We start from the raw sequence: 15,928 nt of genomic DNA, 5'->3' as shown, positions 1-15,928 counted from the left end.
CAGTAAAAGTTTTCTTTTGAAAAGCATTGAATTGCCCGTCGCAATTTTGCGACATTCGATTTCAAGCCACCATCATTTTGACAGTTGTCAAAAATAATTTTCTAAGCATTAGCACGAACACTTCTACCATGAATAAGTAATAAATTAATAAGGCTTCGATACAGGGATAGCTGTGTATCAATTCTAAATAAGGGAACGTTTGAATTTGACAACCCGTAAGTAATTTTCGAGATGGCGATGAGAGAATTGAAATGGATCTTGTACAGCCGTGATATAAATACATTTTTGAACGATTCACTAACAAAAGGAGGCAAGGTAACCAAATTATTGGACCTTTAGATTGTGCTATAAGAGGTGAGAGGTGTAGATGCTGAAAAATATCTCAAATCTCTCTCTTCGCACTGTAGTTCAGCAAATAGAAATGTCGCCAGAATTACTCAAAATGTTAAAGCCACTTGTTGGACTGCAGTAATGACAAGACCAAAAATCCCCCAACCGCAACGATGAAAAAAGTTCGACGTGATTGAAATATTACGATTTTAACCAACTTCTCGGACTGAATTTTTATACATTTTATAAAGTTGCAAAATTCCTTAAGAAATATATTTTTGGCAAGCAATCCACACTCACGACAGTAAAACTATATCTTCCATCATCACAGACACAATCAGCAAAGAGATCAGAAAACATGTCTGCCAAAACGGTTGTTGCCTTTCAGCGAAAGCCGGAATCAAAATTTTTTGTTTTGACCTAAGCCGGCACTATGTCACTATGCTTAGTTCGTGATGAAGTTGAAAAAAGACAGTTAATATTTTGCTGACATTCATCTAGCATTTTTTGCTTGGGATAGGCTATAGTGTAAAAAGCAATTCTTTGTGCATGTTCCAACATTTGTTCGGAATTTTAAAAATCTACGAATTTTGCTGATTTTTTTTTGCAAAACTTTTATGATTTTCGAGATTTTTCATATATTTCCAAAGAGTTTTTAATTTTTGGGATTTTGAAAATAACCATAACTTGCAATGCAACCATAACTTGACAAATTGAACAATAAGATTAAGTAGCTGATTCTCCAGTATATCAACATATTCTTCAGAATGTCCATTTCATTAGTTTATCGATTTTTTGCTTGTTATTGATGAATGACTTTTGATATGGATATTTTTACACTTAAACCTTTTGATTGTTTGAAATTTTCAATCCTCTCAGATTTTGAAGTTGTGTAACTTTTTAGGTTTTTGGATCTTTGAGACCATTTGGGCTTTTGTGAACAAATTGTCGTTTTATGATTATACAACCTTTTTGAACTATTCCAAATTTTTAGAATTTTGAGATTTCTCGGTTTAATGCATTTTAGAACTTTAAATCGTTTTTGGGAATCATTTGGACATTTCAAACATATTCGGTATTTCGATATTTGATAAAATTTGTTACGGAAGTCAAGTAACTTTTAGAAAATTTCACATATATGTTCAATTACATATTAGGTGCGCAACTAAGTTCTTGCTATTTGTCGGTAGATGGCGGGAGCAGTAAGTAAAGGTCAAAACTGCACACTATATCCAAAGCTACGAAAACGCGTTCGAAATTATTTTGACAAAAAAATGACTCTAGACCCGTAATGTCTTCAGCAAAGTTCTTCCAGTAATTATTTTTATTTCATAAAAATCACAATATTGTGATAATGAGTGGCAAATGACACTAAGGGTTAAAACCACTATAAAAAATATTGTGATAAATCCACCTGAAAGTGAGAAACAAACTCTACTTTTCCAATTTTTGCATATAAAAATCCACTTCATTCGGTAAAGTTGTGGCACATTTTATAATTAACAACTTTACCGAAGACATCATACTTCTATTTGCCTACACAGTAAGAAAACTTTATGTCGAATCGCATGTAAAGAATTGCCTCCATCGCTTATGATAGAAAATTCCATAACATTCCACGTAAATTTGAATGATATTGCGTGTAATTTTCAAACAAAACCATGATTTACGTCAGAAGCAACTGAAATTCAAATAATATTGCATATAAATTTCATTTAAAATCGTGGTTTTTGTCAGAAGCAACAGAAATTCAAATGAGAAAATATTTCACGTGAAGTGTGATATTCAGAATTTTTTACTGTGTATTTAATGGACTTGTGGAGTGTACTATTAAATGTCCCTTTAAATATTTTTTTACAATGATTTTCTACAATTTTTAATGTTCTACAATATTGTTTGCTATTATAAAACACATAATTTCTCCGAAGATAGTTTATTTTTATCTCTTATATTTTTATAGTTTTTGACTATCTTGATTGAAATATTGCACTAATTAACTAACAGATACATACAAAAACCACAAATATCCGCGGACAAAACCATTTCTATATGAAAATATAGAATAGTGAGTATGAGGGGCACAAGTACGCATTGCCTTTTTCGAAATTACGAGTAAAATAAACTGGCAACAATTTGCAACATTACTGCGTCAGCTGATCACACATGTAAACACAATACGTTCCGTTTGAAAAGTGCAAAATTATGAGGTGAGTTTTGTTCTAAGTTGTTTGGATCTAATAGTCTTAGTTTTGGGAATTACATATTTGAAATCTACAAAAACTAAAAAATAACATACCCTTAAAAACTAGTGTGTAATTCTGGTTTGTAAAGTGAATTTGTTTTGTGAGAAGTATTTGGCATTTGTCATAAAAATCAAACCAGTCAGTTGGAAAACTAATTGTGGGGCAAAAGTATGCAGAAACCGCGGGGCAAAGGAACGCACCAAATTTCTGTATCCGTAAGGAAAATATGTATATGTAATATGCAGTTGGTATGGAAAACTTTTCTCGAAAAAAGTCTCCATGCCAAATTCCTGCTCAATCGTGCAGCAGCCTTTTACTTAGAAGTACAATCACGAAATTCCATTCCCATAACAATAACAAACATTTGATGCAACCTTCTATTGCATAGTCTGAGAAACTATATTTTCCCAACATTCCTTCGCCAGAATAAAGTACTGATACTAGACAACATGTTTTCCACGGAGAAACAATAACGACCGCATGGCAGTGCAATAATTAGAATAGTGATGAAGTTTTTTTTATTCTAAATCAAGCAAATTTGGAAAAGAAAATTGTTTCTCTCCGAGATTTCGCACGTACGGAAAATTCTGTATCACAAGTCCCTGGCAAAGGTCTGAAAGATTAACTTTTCCCTTGCAATCGGACTTCCGGAAGTCGTGTTTCAAAGCGATTAAAGCTTTACTTTTTGGCCGATAAAAGAGTATAACATTTTTGATATCGAAAAAGCAGTTTATGCCAACTTAGAAATAGATGGATCGTCGAGTCAGTAGGCTTTCGAACTGCAAGACAGAAAGTTGATTTTTCTGTATTTTTTTAGCTATTCTAGATCTCGAAGCTTTATGCATTGCTAAGACATTTAATTTAAAAAAATGTTCGGTTTCGATGATTTCATATTGAATTTTTTTCGTCGATCATTTAGGTGAAACTATAACTACTTTGAGGTTACACATCCGCAAGTACTATTGAGCCGATATGTTGCATGGGGACTTTTTTCGAGGAGACGTCGTATTTCAACCCTACTGCCAAAGGAATGCACAACCCTATCACTGAAAAAAATTTGAAATCAAACGGTTCCTTAAAAAGTTGTATTTGTGGCGATTTTTGATGTTTTTATGGATATGTTTCTTTTGAATTTGCCATTAATCCCTTTACAAACAGGATGTCGTTTTAAAGACAAATGACAGAGCTTTCAATTCAAGCATAAAAACCTAAATTAATCCACCTAGCGGTCATGTTAGTGCTTACGAAATAGCGAAATAAAAGAAATGACTTAATTTCGAACAATTTAATCACGAGCGTTACCGGGAACGTTCAAATAGTACGACCACATTTAAATTATGTTGAGGCCACGTATATTGATCAAAGCAGGTATAGTTTTTAACAGTCTTTGAATTTCATTTCATTCCATAGCTTTTGAACCACAAATCAAGTTGTTATGAAGTTAGTTGTTTGTAAGTTTAAGAGATAACTCATTCGTATGACGCTAGTTATATTGAATGAGTCGTGTAATCTTTGAGATAATAGACTCGTTGTTTTAATAATTCAATATATAACGGTTACTTAAGTTCGATTATAATCGAATGAAATGAGAACGTATAGAGCAGCCGAATTATGAAACCACTTGTTCAATCATAATTCATCAGTTAACTCTTAACTAGCCCGTTCATCTGATATCAATATTGTTCAAATCGGTTGTGTAGTTTCTGAGATAATGAAGTTTCGTGATTTTCACATTTCGATACATTACAGACGAAGTTACAGTTCCGATTACAGTTAAATTCAATAGGGTGTTATGAGGCAGCTGGACCTCTCATTTGACACTAATTCAGTGGAAATCGGGTCAGCCATCTGTGAGAAAAGTGAGTGAGTCCAAGTAATCTTCGGAAAATGTTCCTTTTCATAGCTGGATTTCACATTTAACAGGCAAAGTAATAGTCCGTTTGCAAAAAAATCAATAGGGTCTTATGGGGCAACTAGACCTTCCATTTGACACCGATTTTATGAAAATCGGTCCAGCCATCTCTGAGAAACCTGAGTGAGATTAAATAGTCTCGAGAACACGTTTCTTTCCATAACTTTTGAACCACATGTTCAATCTTAATGAAATTCAAAAGTTAGGGGTTTTTAAGGTAGCCCGTTCATTTCATTTCGCTGTCATGCAATCTCATACATATTTTGTGGTTCCCCATTTGACACATGCCGTAACGCTAGCGCTGATGTCGAAATACATGACGCAGCGCGAACACGGCAGCAGATGGTGCTAGTGTTACTAACGTAAAGTACTGGAATCGTCCGAACCTAAGACAAGACGTGACAGCTGGTCACCGTTACATTCAACCAATTTGAACCGGCTGCTGATTGGCTGAATTCGATAACGCAATCGTCACGTAGAAAATACAACGAGGTTACTTTTCACTGTACAGCAGCTTAGATTATTGAAACATAGATATCCAACTCAACCAACAATACGGGCAACAAAAATGTGGCGCCCCTCCGAGTATGATGGCGATTGGGTGAACTACATTTAATGAGCACACACAGAAAAATATTAAGGTAATTGCTATCTTTTTAGGCTTGGTCAGATTTGTGCGGTGTTTTTAACAGACTAATCTATATGGTCTAGATGAGTTGATAGTCTAGATAGTTTCGCTGCGCGTGAACGAAAATTGAACTAATTTGTATACTGTTAATTTGGTGATGACAAGGTGGTGAAAGGTGAAGCATGTTTTTCAATATCATTGTATGGTCCTGTCATCTAATTTTCAATATCCTTATACGGTATTGCCATCTTGTTTCGTTTTCATCTAGCGGATTGAGCATGATAAATCGATTTTGCTAATAATCACAGTTTTAAGGTCATCAGAGGGCACCGTTATAAAGGTGTTGCGAGCAAAATGTATGAAGTCAGGTATCTTGCTCTAGTCATCATTAGCATAACTCATTTGTTGTTTGTACCAATTTTAATAGTCGATTGAGAACCACTATACAGCTTTAATCCCTTTGCGGAACTGGTTGGGTTAATAATTCTGCCTCAGCCGTCAAATAATGCTGTAGGATGTTCTCCTATTCGGTTTGTAGCTTCCGTTGCAGATTATTGTTTGTGATCTCATTCATTATCAATTTCACTATTACTTGCTTGAATGTTCAAATCGATTTATTCATATTTGCAAAGAACTGAGAAAATCAAATTTGTAAATTTTCACTCATCCTTTGAAGTTCTATTTAAAAACGATACAATATTTATTTTGGTGAATACCGCTAAACGCTATTTTTAACTAAGGTTTTACATTACTGCGTTGAAAATCGTTGTTATATACGTCTCTTAATATCCTCAAAATTCACTTACAACGAGTAGCAAAGCATAGCATAACTTATTTCGTCAAAATTCACGAACGTCAAGTACAACATAAACAATGTAAAAATAATTTAAGTGAATGTGAAGCTTTTTTTTTCTTTTCGTCACCTTCGACAATTCGATGAGAGTATCTATGAGATTTTTACATTTTGTGACTCATGCTAATCTGTAAAATTACGCGAGGTTTCTTTGCATTGTTGTTGTGATAAATTGAAATTGCAAATCATCTAGATTATATTGTAAAGTCGATTGAAAACCGCCGTACAAATCTGATTGAAAGTAACATGATATTTTTCTGGGTGTGAGAATCTGGTCAAGCTCACCACTGAAATGATAAGGAGTACCATGATATTTTTCCGAGTGGATATGCTTTAGTTCACCCAACGGCCTACAGATGGCAAGTTCATAGTGTTGCCTTGAGATTATATGTAGCGAAGCCCAACTTGGATATCTATGTCTCTTTAGTCTATGACAGCAGTGATGCTGGGGAGTCATAATTTAACTATTATAATTGTTCATAAATAATGATGCAAAAGTATGCAAGGTACATGATATTACCGAGTAATGTATTTCACTGTTATAACTTTAAAAATGCATTGATTAATCGTTTATTACTATTTCGGTTGAAGTCCAAGAAACTTAGAAAGAAAAAATTTGGGTACCAAGAAACTTAGGAAGAAAAAATTTGATAATAGAAGTATGCTTTATTGAACATAAAATAATAAATAAGAATTGAGTATTATTCGCCTATATATGTTGCAATTTTAATTTGTTTTATTTTCATTGACCTGCAGAAGTTGTTAAAAATAATCATTCTGGCATCAACGGTATGGAACGTTCAAAAAAATTTCGACGGGGATGACGGCCGTTACGAAAAGAAAAATAAGAAGCCAGCTGTCGCGTCTAGGTCCGAACGATGATTTTATTGAAAACTTGTTCAAAGTGTTATGTCTGTTAGTCTGTGGTGACTGTTTGTGTGAATTGGACTGTTTGGAAGAATCGCTCAATGAGAATCCACGCTAAACACAGGAATAGCTTGCTTCAGTATTTAGAGTTTTTTTTCCCTGTGTGGACATGCTCACTGCGACCAGAATCGTTAATCTATTGTGAGGGTATTACGAGTTACCAGCAAATCCATTACCAAGAGATTTATTTTTTTAATAACGAGACTTAGTGGCCCATCTAATATGTAGAAACGAGTGAGAAAATTTGCTATTATTTATTCTTTAGCCATCTTAAAAATGTGATAGGTTTCAAATTTCTAGATTTTCCAAAATTGTTGAATTGGATTTTTGAAAGTTTTACTGCGGTTTTTTGGTATATTTTGTATTGTTAAGTACTTTCAAGTCTACAAGAGGTGGTGGACTTCATCGCAGCAATTGTTTCATAGACTGAAGCCGTTGCAGGAAGTTTTTATTGGAGAGTACCAGTGCGGATTTCGGGACGGGCAATCTAAAACGAACCAAATGTTCACCTTGCGTCAATGGTAATGAGTTCTGAGAATTTAATTTGCAGGAACATCATCTGTTGATAGACTTCAATGCGGCATACAATTCAGTTAAGCGCAACGAGCTTCGGCTTCGTTTTCCAACAAAACTGAGTAAGCTGATTCGTGAACCCTTGACGGTTATTCATCTTGCGTCAGTAAAGCGGGCGTACTTTCGAATTCGTTCGTGGCGTTGATCGGCCTGAAGCAAGGTTATGGGGCCTCAAATATTTTGTATACAATTGTCTGAGAGTTTTTTAATACGGAAAGCTAACGTTGAAAAAAGCTGAACCATTATCCCGATTTCTCATATGCACCTTGATTAGTTTTAACCGCAGAGCTGCAGACTTGCCAGATCTACAGATTTTGCCGTAGATCAACGGATTTATTTCACTTCAACGGTTGCAGAAACTCACAGAAATCCGTAGAACTCATGGATTTACACGAAATAGTGAGAGCAGAGGAAAATGCAATCTTGCCTTTAAGGAGGGAAGCAGAGAGAAATAAGTCATCAACGCTACCAAAAATATGTATGTGTGGCTGGTAGAGAGCGTGAAAGTTTCTCAAATCTTGTGCCTGAGATTTTGATAGATTGGGGTATCTATGAAATAATTATCATAATAATTATTATAATCAACGAATTTGTGCGCCTTGATACTGTCGTGACCAAGGTTGTTAATCGATGACCTATCGTAAACGCCGATGACGATACTGTCTGTCATCGTTATCGACGATAACGATAACGTCTTTAGACATTAGCCTAATTGCCAAGAACGATAACTACTGGACGGTATCGAATCAATAACGTCCAATAAACGAATTCACAATTTGATTTGACTATGGCTGCTGTTTCGGATAGCAACACCAACAAAGCAGTATTTGGTCTAATAGCAACGGATCCGTGGGTTGTTATTTTTTTTTAAAGTAAATAGCAACGCTCGATGGGGTTTATTGGTAGGTTGTCAAGCCAGCTCTAGCAACCAAGATTTAGTCGCTGGTGCACTTGCTCTGATATAACAAATAACGTTAGTGAGCTGATAACGTCTTGTGACTATCGTCATCGCCGATAACGTCATCGACTCTATCGTCATCGTCAATAATGGTCAAAAAGACAAACGACCTCTTTGGGATTGCAATAGCATATACCTGGTATGGAGTTAAAAGGTAACTTCCGAAGAAGTAATAGCTGGCAAAAGCAAAGGCTTTACAATGACAAAGCAGGTGAGCTGACGTTTCAACTGCAGGGCTGCAGAAGCGGCAGTTATCACATGAGATAATACCGATGTTTTTTAGGTGGTAAGGAGCACCGGTCCGGTGATAACCTCCGGGTAGAGACGTAGTTCACCACGTTTGAGACGAAAATCCTCTTGTTCATAGCATGGTTCGGAGAGATAAACTGTCTAGATTATCTGCAGCCATGTTTGTTGTTCCATCGATTAGCTATTTCTAACGTTTCTCGTGTTTTAGGTTCTCACTTGACAGCAGATTTGTAGGTACTCAGCAATGGCTGAGGTTCAATGAATTACTGTACTGAGTCTTGTCTAGCGAGGTAGTCAGCATTCTCATTACTCTCGATACCAGAGGGTAATTCATGGCCGTGTGATGATTATGTAGGATCCCAGGTTTTACCAACAGTGCTGTTGCAGTTTATATTACTGCGTAGACAACTAGAGCCGTCCAGTTCAGCTTACTATAAATCTAAATAATACAATAATACAACAACAAATTTCAACTGTGTAGATGTGAGGCTAATGGGCCTGAAGGTAAAACACGTCTTTTCTTCCTATCTTCGTACCACCTTGACTTTCCACCAGCTATCTGAGATTTGACTCAGGGTAAAGCTTGCATGGAAAATATGTATCAGTTCGAGCATTACGACCATATTTGATTTTTGTAACAAGATGTGTAGAATGCCATCCCGGTCCTGGAGGCTTCATCGGTTTAAAGGACCTTAGCGCCAACTTGATTGATCCTTTCGTAAACAGCCTTCGAGAAAACTGAATCGAATCGTTGGGCGCTGTGCGTCTTCTGACGTCAGTTGCTTGGTGGTACTCAACGACCATGAGTATGGGTCGATGAGGGAGGCCGGCCTTCGAGCACTTGGAGTCTTCAAGTATAGGATTCTGTGTTTAATACTTGGCAGAAAACTTGATAAAAAATTGTGGCGCAGCCACATGAACCACAAGGTGTACCAAGTATACCAATACGCGCATATTGTAAAGCTGATGAAATATACCAGATTACAGTGGGCTGACCACGTGACACTAACATCGGAAGAGCGTCCAGCGGTAATAATATTCAGCAAAGAGTCGAACTGAGCTCGGGGACTCCGTGCTAGACTCCGTAATCGTTGGATGAGGACGAAAGATCAGCGGGTGTTGTAGGCGATTAGAGAAGACTAGCCTATGATCGAATGATGTGGAGAGGGGAAGGTGGAGGTGGAGGTAGGGTAAGGATCTGTCTCCACAAAAGTTATTAACTTAGTATTGCAAGGATTCCATAGAACTTCTTAAATATCGTCCATGTTCGTTTGAATGTTTTATTTGAATTTTTTTAATTTATTTATTATCTTATTTGAATTTTTGTGGATTTTGTAGAAATTTTGGCATTAATTTAAAAAACACTTTTTCTATGCTTTGAGACTTCAAGGTGCGTATATTCTATACAACAAATCATTGTTCGATACGGGCGGATCGATGATACACTTTCAGTTTTCCACAATGGCACAGGTGGGTGGACTCACGCGCTCGATACCGGCAAGGGGAAAACACGCGCGCTTTGGATCTACATGCACTGCTGATGAAGCATTCCACAGAAAGTGTCAAACCGTACACATACGTACACAGATACAGACAGCGTTAAAACATCGATCAGAAGGAAGGCACACCGACTGTGGTTTAATACCGATACTCACCTTCATGGTCTCTCTTTCTAGTGGAGAAGAAGCGATTCGGGGCGTTCTTACACTACACACATATATTGCTCGAGTACGCAAGCGGTCAGTAGCACTTGTCTGTACAGGATTAGGCAGCGAAAATCTCGGCAAGGGATAAAGCGAGCTTCGCAGCTTGTGTATTTGGTTTTTTTATTTGGTTTGGGGCTTGGCTTTCTGCACTCTTGAATAGGAAGCGCTTTAAATTGGAAATGTTTTGCTTGAAAACGTGACCTGATTCAAACAAAATGCGGCTGAAAATAATAAAACTTCGGTTGGTCTTCAAACTAGTCAAAAAACTGCAATGAAATAAAACAGGAAATTAACAATCCGATAACGAAATTCACCGAAAATACAGAGAAGCAGAGCAGGGCGCGCAACTTGTTAAACCACATGCAAACATATACACATTGAAGTTAAAAAAAGACGATTCACATGGCTGACAAGCGAAACATAGGCTAGAAGCGGTTCGGGTTTCTAATAAAAATGAATTTAAAAATTTAAGAAACAGTGAAATAAAATTCCAGGGCTGTCACAGCGCTTGGTGAGTGAACGGAGTTTTTTTCTTGTTCTTTCTAGGAAAAAAATCTACTTATTCGTCAGAAAGGCAAAAGTGCACAGAAATAAACCCCGTAGTTCGGGGGTTCGGAAACAGATTCTCCATCTAGGTATGCATTTGAGAAGTAGTTGCAGTTATATGAGAAGAAGTCACACTACTGATTTCTTAGCTGATAATAGTTGGAATCGCAATGTTATAGAAATGTTTCGGAATTTTACCTCGCATAAAATCGTCTATCGTATGAGCACGCTTTTCAATTAACCCTCGACAATTTTTCGCGTGCGTACTTTCATAAGACTGGATTAGTTTAGTGTGTTCGAAATCTACAAAAAAGCATCAAAAGAAAAAGAAAAGAAAGAAAAAAAGAACGAACAGCACACACACCAAACGTACGGAGGGGGTAGGTAACAGTAGTAGTAGTGGTAGCGGTAGTAGTACGGGGGGCAAAAGTTGGTAAAAAAGAGAAAAAAGAGAAGATAAAACACAATTGGGTAAAACAACGGAAGTATACAACATCCGGTGGTCGTGTAAAGAAAAAGAGAAACGATGTACGGGAAGTGGCTTGTTGTATGCAAATATTCGGTTTTTACGTATATATAAAGAGAGCGCTTCTTGTATAAGGGAAGTTGCATGCAAACTTGGTTGCAGTATACTGTACGGTTAAACAAGTTGCATACGAGTACGAGTTTGAAAATGGGGTGCTGTTTTGTGTTAGAGGGGTGTGCAGAAAGTTTCGTTCAGTTCAAAAGTTAAACTAATTAAACGATACATAAAGATACTGGAGGGAAGAACAAAAAGCGAGAAAAAATAAAATTAAGGTACTAAACACTGACACTCGTCGGGGTAGGTTATGGAATTATTTTTCACTTCTATTTAAATCGCATGACTGATCTTACGGTACAAAATATTTATAATTTTCGCGAAGCCTGTGGAAGGTAACTGGAAAATCTTTAAAAGAATTCTCTCCTTTGAATAGACCGACCAACTTTATTTTCTCCATACAATATTGTTCAAATCGGAAAGCATGATTTTAGACAGGCTTGTTTTTGTTTTTTTTTTGTACGTTTCTCCAAAATTTTGCTTTTCAATAATTTTTCAATAATTAATATATGCCAATAGCAAATACTTTGTGTGTTACAAAAGTCGAGAGAATTTTTTTTAAGCTTCGAAACCCATGTAAAACTATTGAGTAATCGCCCAACGATGGGGTTAGAAGCGTATCAACTTCAAAAAAATTTCGGCAAGTAAAATAAAAGTCAAAGAAGGGATAAATTTGCAGTATCACTGAAATCGGTTATCAGTTTTGGACCTTTTATAATGACTGTAGACATAATTTGTTGTAGGGTATTTTTCAACTAGCAAAACAGAATTGGTTGCTAGTCGAGTTACTTACTTTCTGGAAAAGAACGCTATAAACGTTTGACTGATAAAACCTGGTAATCCACATCGTCGTGGGTTTTATGGGTCTTATCAGTCATTGCGACCACACTATGTGTCGAATCTCAATGAAACTTCCCGTGTACGTCAGTATATGCTAAGCATGTACTGCGTTAAAACATTTCTTTATGAGATCACAAAAAAAATGCGGTTGATTCAAGCCAATTATTTTGTTGGCAGCGCATTAAACATAGCTAGACTTTAATACCACTTCAACGCTGGGAAAAGCGCTCATTATCACATTATTTATCAGTAAGTATGAAAGACATTAAAATGTCAAAAATGTCTTTGTCACTGCGTTTCACTATGTTATCAAATTATTTATACCATACTTCTGTAACTTATCCATAACTATTGGATTGTTATGGATACAATGAGGAAACTTTACTATTAGTGTGCGACTTTGAGCTACAATTGGTCTAAACAAATGAGTAACGAGTCAATAATCAATAATTGATAGAAAATATTCTGAATAAATTTTGCATCAAAATCACTGTATAAAAATAATGCAGCAGAGATGCAGATGTTACACCACAAGTTTCAAGGTGTTACCCCAACTTTCGTAAATATTTATTGTTTTAAAAAAGCATCCCTTCCATATCCAAATGCAAAAAATATAAGCTGCCACGCCGAACTTTTTCACCACATGCACAGTTGCATGATTCAAGAGTTTGCAACCTTGAATCTAGAAAATAAAAATTGAAGTCCAAAATTAAACATCGAAAATCTCTAGCAATCTGACGAAAATACGACATCGAGCTACACAACAGTGAAAAGCAAAAACAGAAACGAAAACTTAAAAAAAGGAACATCAACTCAAATTATGTTCGAAACTCAAACTCAAACTAATACACCTATGATAAAAACAAAACAAAAAAACGGGGACAACAAATTAGAACAACAGTAAATGAGAAAGTTTATTACATTTGTTAGGCGTTTGCTTGCCAATATGCAGCACTAAAGATACGATACGAAAAGCTTGTCAGTCTTACTCGCTATTCAGCAATTGTTTTATATATTGGTATTATAGGTAAAACGAAATCGACTCCATTTCGATTTTTGATTAACTAAACTGAGAAGTTTAAGGGAAAATTAAATAATCAAAATCATTGTCGTAAGTTTTAAACTAAAAAATTCACACATCAGTGCATAATGCGTTCCATTTTGGTGATACGACGGAGGATCAAACAGGAGGGGAGCAGAAAGACCCAACATGAACGCAATCTTCAGTAACTAAAGAGAGTACAAAAAAAAATGGAACTGAAAGTAGCAACAGGTTCTGTGATCCAAGATGTTGGGTGTGATTTGTGGTGTTTTTTTTTCTCACGAAATATGATACTAGATGTGAGTGGCCAATTCGTCCGACTATACCTACGTTTTGATTGTATCTCAAAGTCTAAACTTTTGGTTTGCTGAAACTCTGGTTTGATGTCGGTGATCGACGCTGGAAGCTCGCTGGGTGTCGCCTCCAGTTTGGTCGTCTACAAAAGCGAAAAGAATAGTGATTAGTTTCAACTAGATCGGTGTACTTGCCTTGGCAGAGCCACTGGCCACCGGCGTGGTTATCACAATTTCTCCTGGTCCACTGAGCGTATCAACGTCCGGCGGTAAGGCGTCCAATTCTTTCGTTCTCGTCAACGCCGGGGTCGACATTGGCGTCCATATATTCGTTTCCACCTTTAGCACCGTCGTTTGGCTTACCCTATCGCTGCAAAACCCCCTAAACGATAACAAAAAAAGCGATCATTAACCGTGTCTGGACCAAACAGTGGCACTAGTGAGTTATTTTACAAGATTCTCGAGCAAGCAGCGACGTTTTACCTCTCGATGGCACTTTTGTTAATTCCCACTTCCTCCTCCTCCTGGGTGGCATCGGATGGCGGGGTCAGATAGCCGGCCAGCCGGAGACCCCTATCCCGCAGTGCAATGTGCCCGATACGGAACGATTGTCGAAAGCTAGCCCTTGCGCGGTCAACTGAAAGGAACGGAACTGAGCCTACATCGTTTGGGGGTTTAAATTTTGAGGTGAAGAAAAAAAAAGAAGCAAAACACAAATATCTGTCGAGTGAAGTGCAAAGGCGCGCGCGCGTGTGGTTGCCATGGATGGACTTACATTTGCTCAGCTTGACCGGTTCCAGTGGTTCCGGCGTGGTCGGATTGGTGAGATCCTCGAAATTGATGATGAACAGCGAGATGTCGTCCACCTCCGAACGGATCGGGGCTATCACCTCGGAACACAGAAATTTCATGCCTGGAAGAATGGAAAAGGAAGTGTTCTGATGTAAGGTATTGTCATTCATTCATTATGCATAAAACAATGATCATATCTAGACTTTGTCATTGAGCAAACTACGCTGAGGGCTTGGGTTCGAATATTTCTGGGATCACGTCTTCCGTCTAGCTAGGAAGAAATTTTCGTAAGTGGAAACTCTGGTTACAGTAAAAAAAAACACATTTGTGGTTACAACACATAGTCAAATATATGAAGAACTAGTTGGCCCGTAGTGGCTAGCCAATGCTTTTCGGGTTATTGAAAGTAGGAATTTAATCTGAAATGATGAATTATTTTTTGAAATATCGAGTTTAAGATCAGATGTAACTATGACAATATCGACAATTCGATACAGATGGCCAACGCTGGTTAAAAACTTAATTAATTGTCTGAACTGCGATAAGTCCTTCATTTAGTAGATCATGAAAACGCTTGGACTGATTGCTTACTTGAAAACGAATTCACATCTCGTTTCTTATACGGATCCGCTGCACAGCTGTTTCTCCATTATACAAAGACTTTTTCTTAATTGTTTCGTTATTTTCGAAAAATTGTTTTCTAACGATTCAAAATTTTTTTAATTACATAACCTAAATAATAGTTGATTTTCTAAATTTTTTGATTTATTATTATTATTTTAACTAAACTCACAAAATACTGGATTGTTCAAGAAAATATTCACACGTGCAAAAGTTTGCCTCTGAAGGTTGTTAATAGTCATAGCAAAGCTTGAAATAACTGACCTCTGCCCTCTTTTAATCATTGACGGGTAGTTCAAATCACTCTCTAATAGTGCTGGGACTATCCGGATTAAAATATCCGGATATCCGACCTCGGATATCCGACAATTATCCAAAATCCGGGTCAACCGGATATACGGATATTATCCGACAGGATATCCGGATTTTCGGATAGTCGGATATCCGGATATCCGGATATTGTATCCGAACATAGTTTAATGAGAATTATGTAAATAATTACTTACGAGGGGATGGGGGATTGTGGAAAAAGCCATTTTTCGCGTTACATTTCATTCTAACGGGCTTAGAAGAAAGAATAAAAAATCCGGATATATCCGACTATTCGATTATCCGTATTCGGATATCCGGACATCCGAATAGTATTCGTTTACACATCCGTGATCCGAGCTGCAACCAACACATCGTTTTCAAGAGGAATGATAGAGCTTTCATTCGAAGTAGAAAAAAATTGGCCATCATCTTGGATCTCGCCGCCATCTTGGATTTCATCAAAAAAATGTGAGTTTCAATTATGGTGTTTTGCATAAAATGACTGCCGAGTTACAGCCGGTTT

The 15,928-nt window shown here is 36.8% G+C and overlaps 1 protein-coding gene across 13 annotated transcripts in view; it reads right to left on the bottom strand.

Annotated features, from left to right (window-relative positions):
* The window catches only part of LOC129721468 (potassium voltage-gated channel subfamily H member 6), a 371,920-nt gene that overhangs the window by 175,750 nt on the left and 180,242 nt on the right, over nt 1-15,928 (bottom strand). For 4 of the 13 annotated variants that reach the window (XM_055674044.1, XM_055674053.1, XM_055674048.1 and 1 more), the window contains exons 4-9: nt 14,456-14,593; nt 14,164-14,338; nt 13,876-14,062; nt 13,718-13,823; nt 13,267-13,299; nt 11,124-11,228 (exon numbers count right to left, since the gene is read on the bottom strand). In XM_055674044.1, the coding sequence (XP_055530019.1) occupies nt 11,124-11,228; nt 13,267-13,299; nt 13,718-13,823; nt 13,876-14,062; nt 14,164-14,338; nt 14,456-14,593 (744 nt within the window). The remainder of the gene's footprint in view (nt 1-11,123; nt 11,229-13,266; nt 13,300-13,717; nt 13,824-13,875; nt 14,063-14,163; nt 14,339-14,455; nt 14,594-15,928) is intronic. The other 9 variants (XM_055674047.1, XM_055674046.1, XM_055674059.1 and 6 more) reach the window with 9 other exon arrangements.

The sequence above is a fragment of the Wyeomyia smithii genome, chromosome 2 (genome assembly GCF_029784165.1).
Source record: "Wyeomyia smithii strain HCP4-BCI-WySm-NY-G18 chromosome 2, ASM2978416v1, whole genome shotgun sequence".
Classification (NCBI taxonomy): domain Eukaryota; kingdom Metazoa; phylum Arthropoda; class Insecta; order Diptera; family Culicidae; genus Wyeomyia; species Wyeomyia smithii.
Note: the sequence above shows the minus strand (reverse complement) of the source record. Positions and strands in the feature narration are given on the sequence as shown.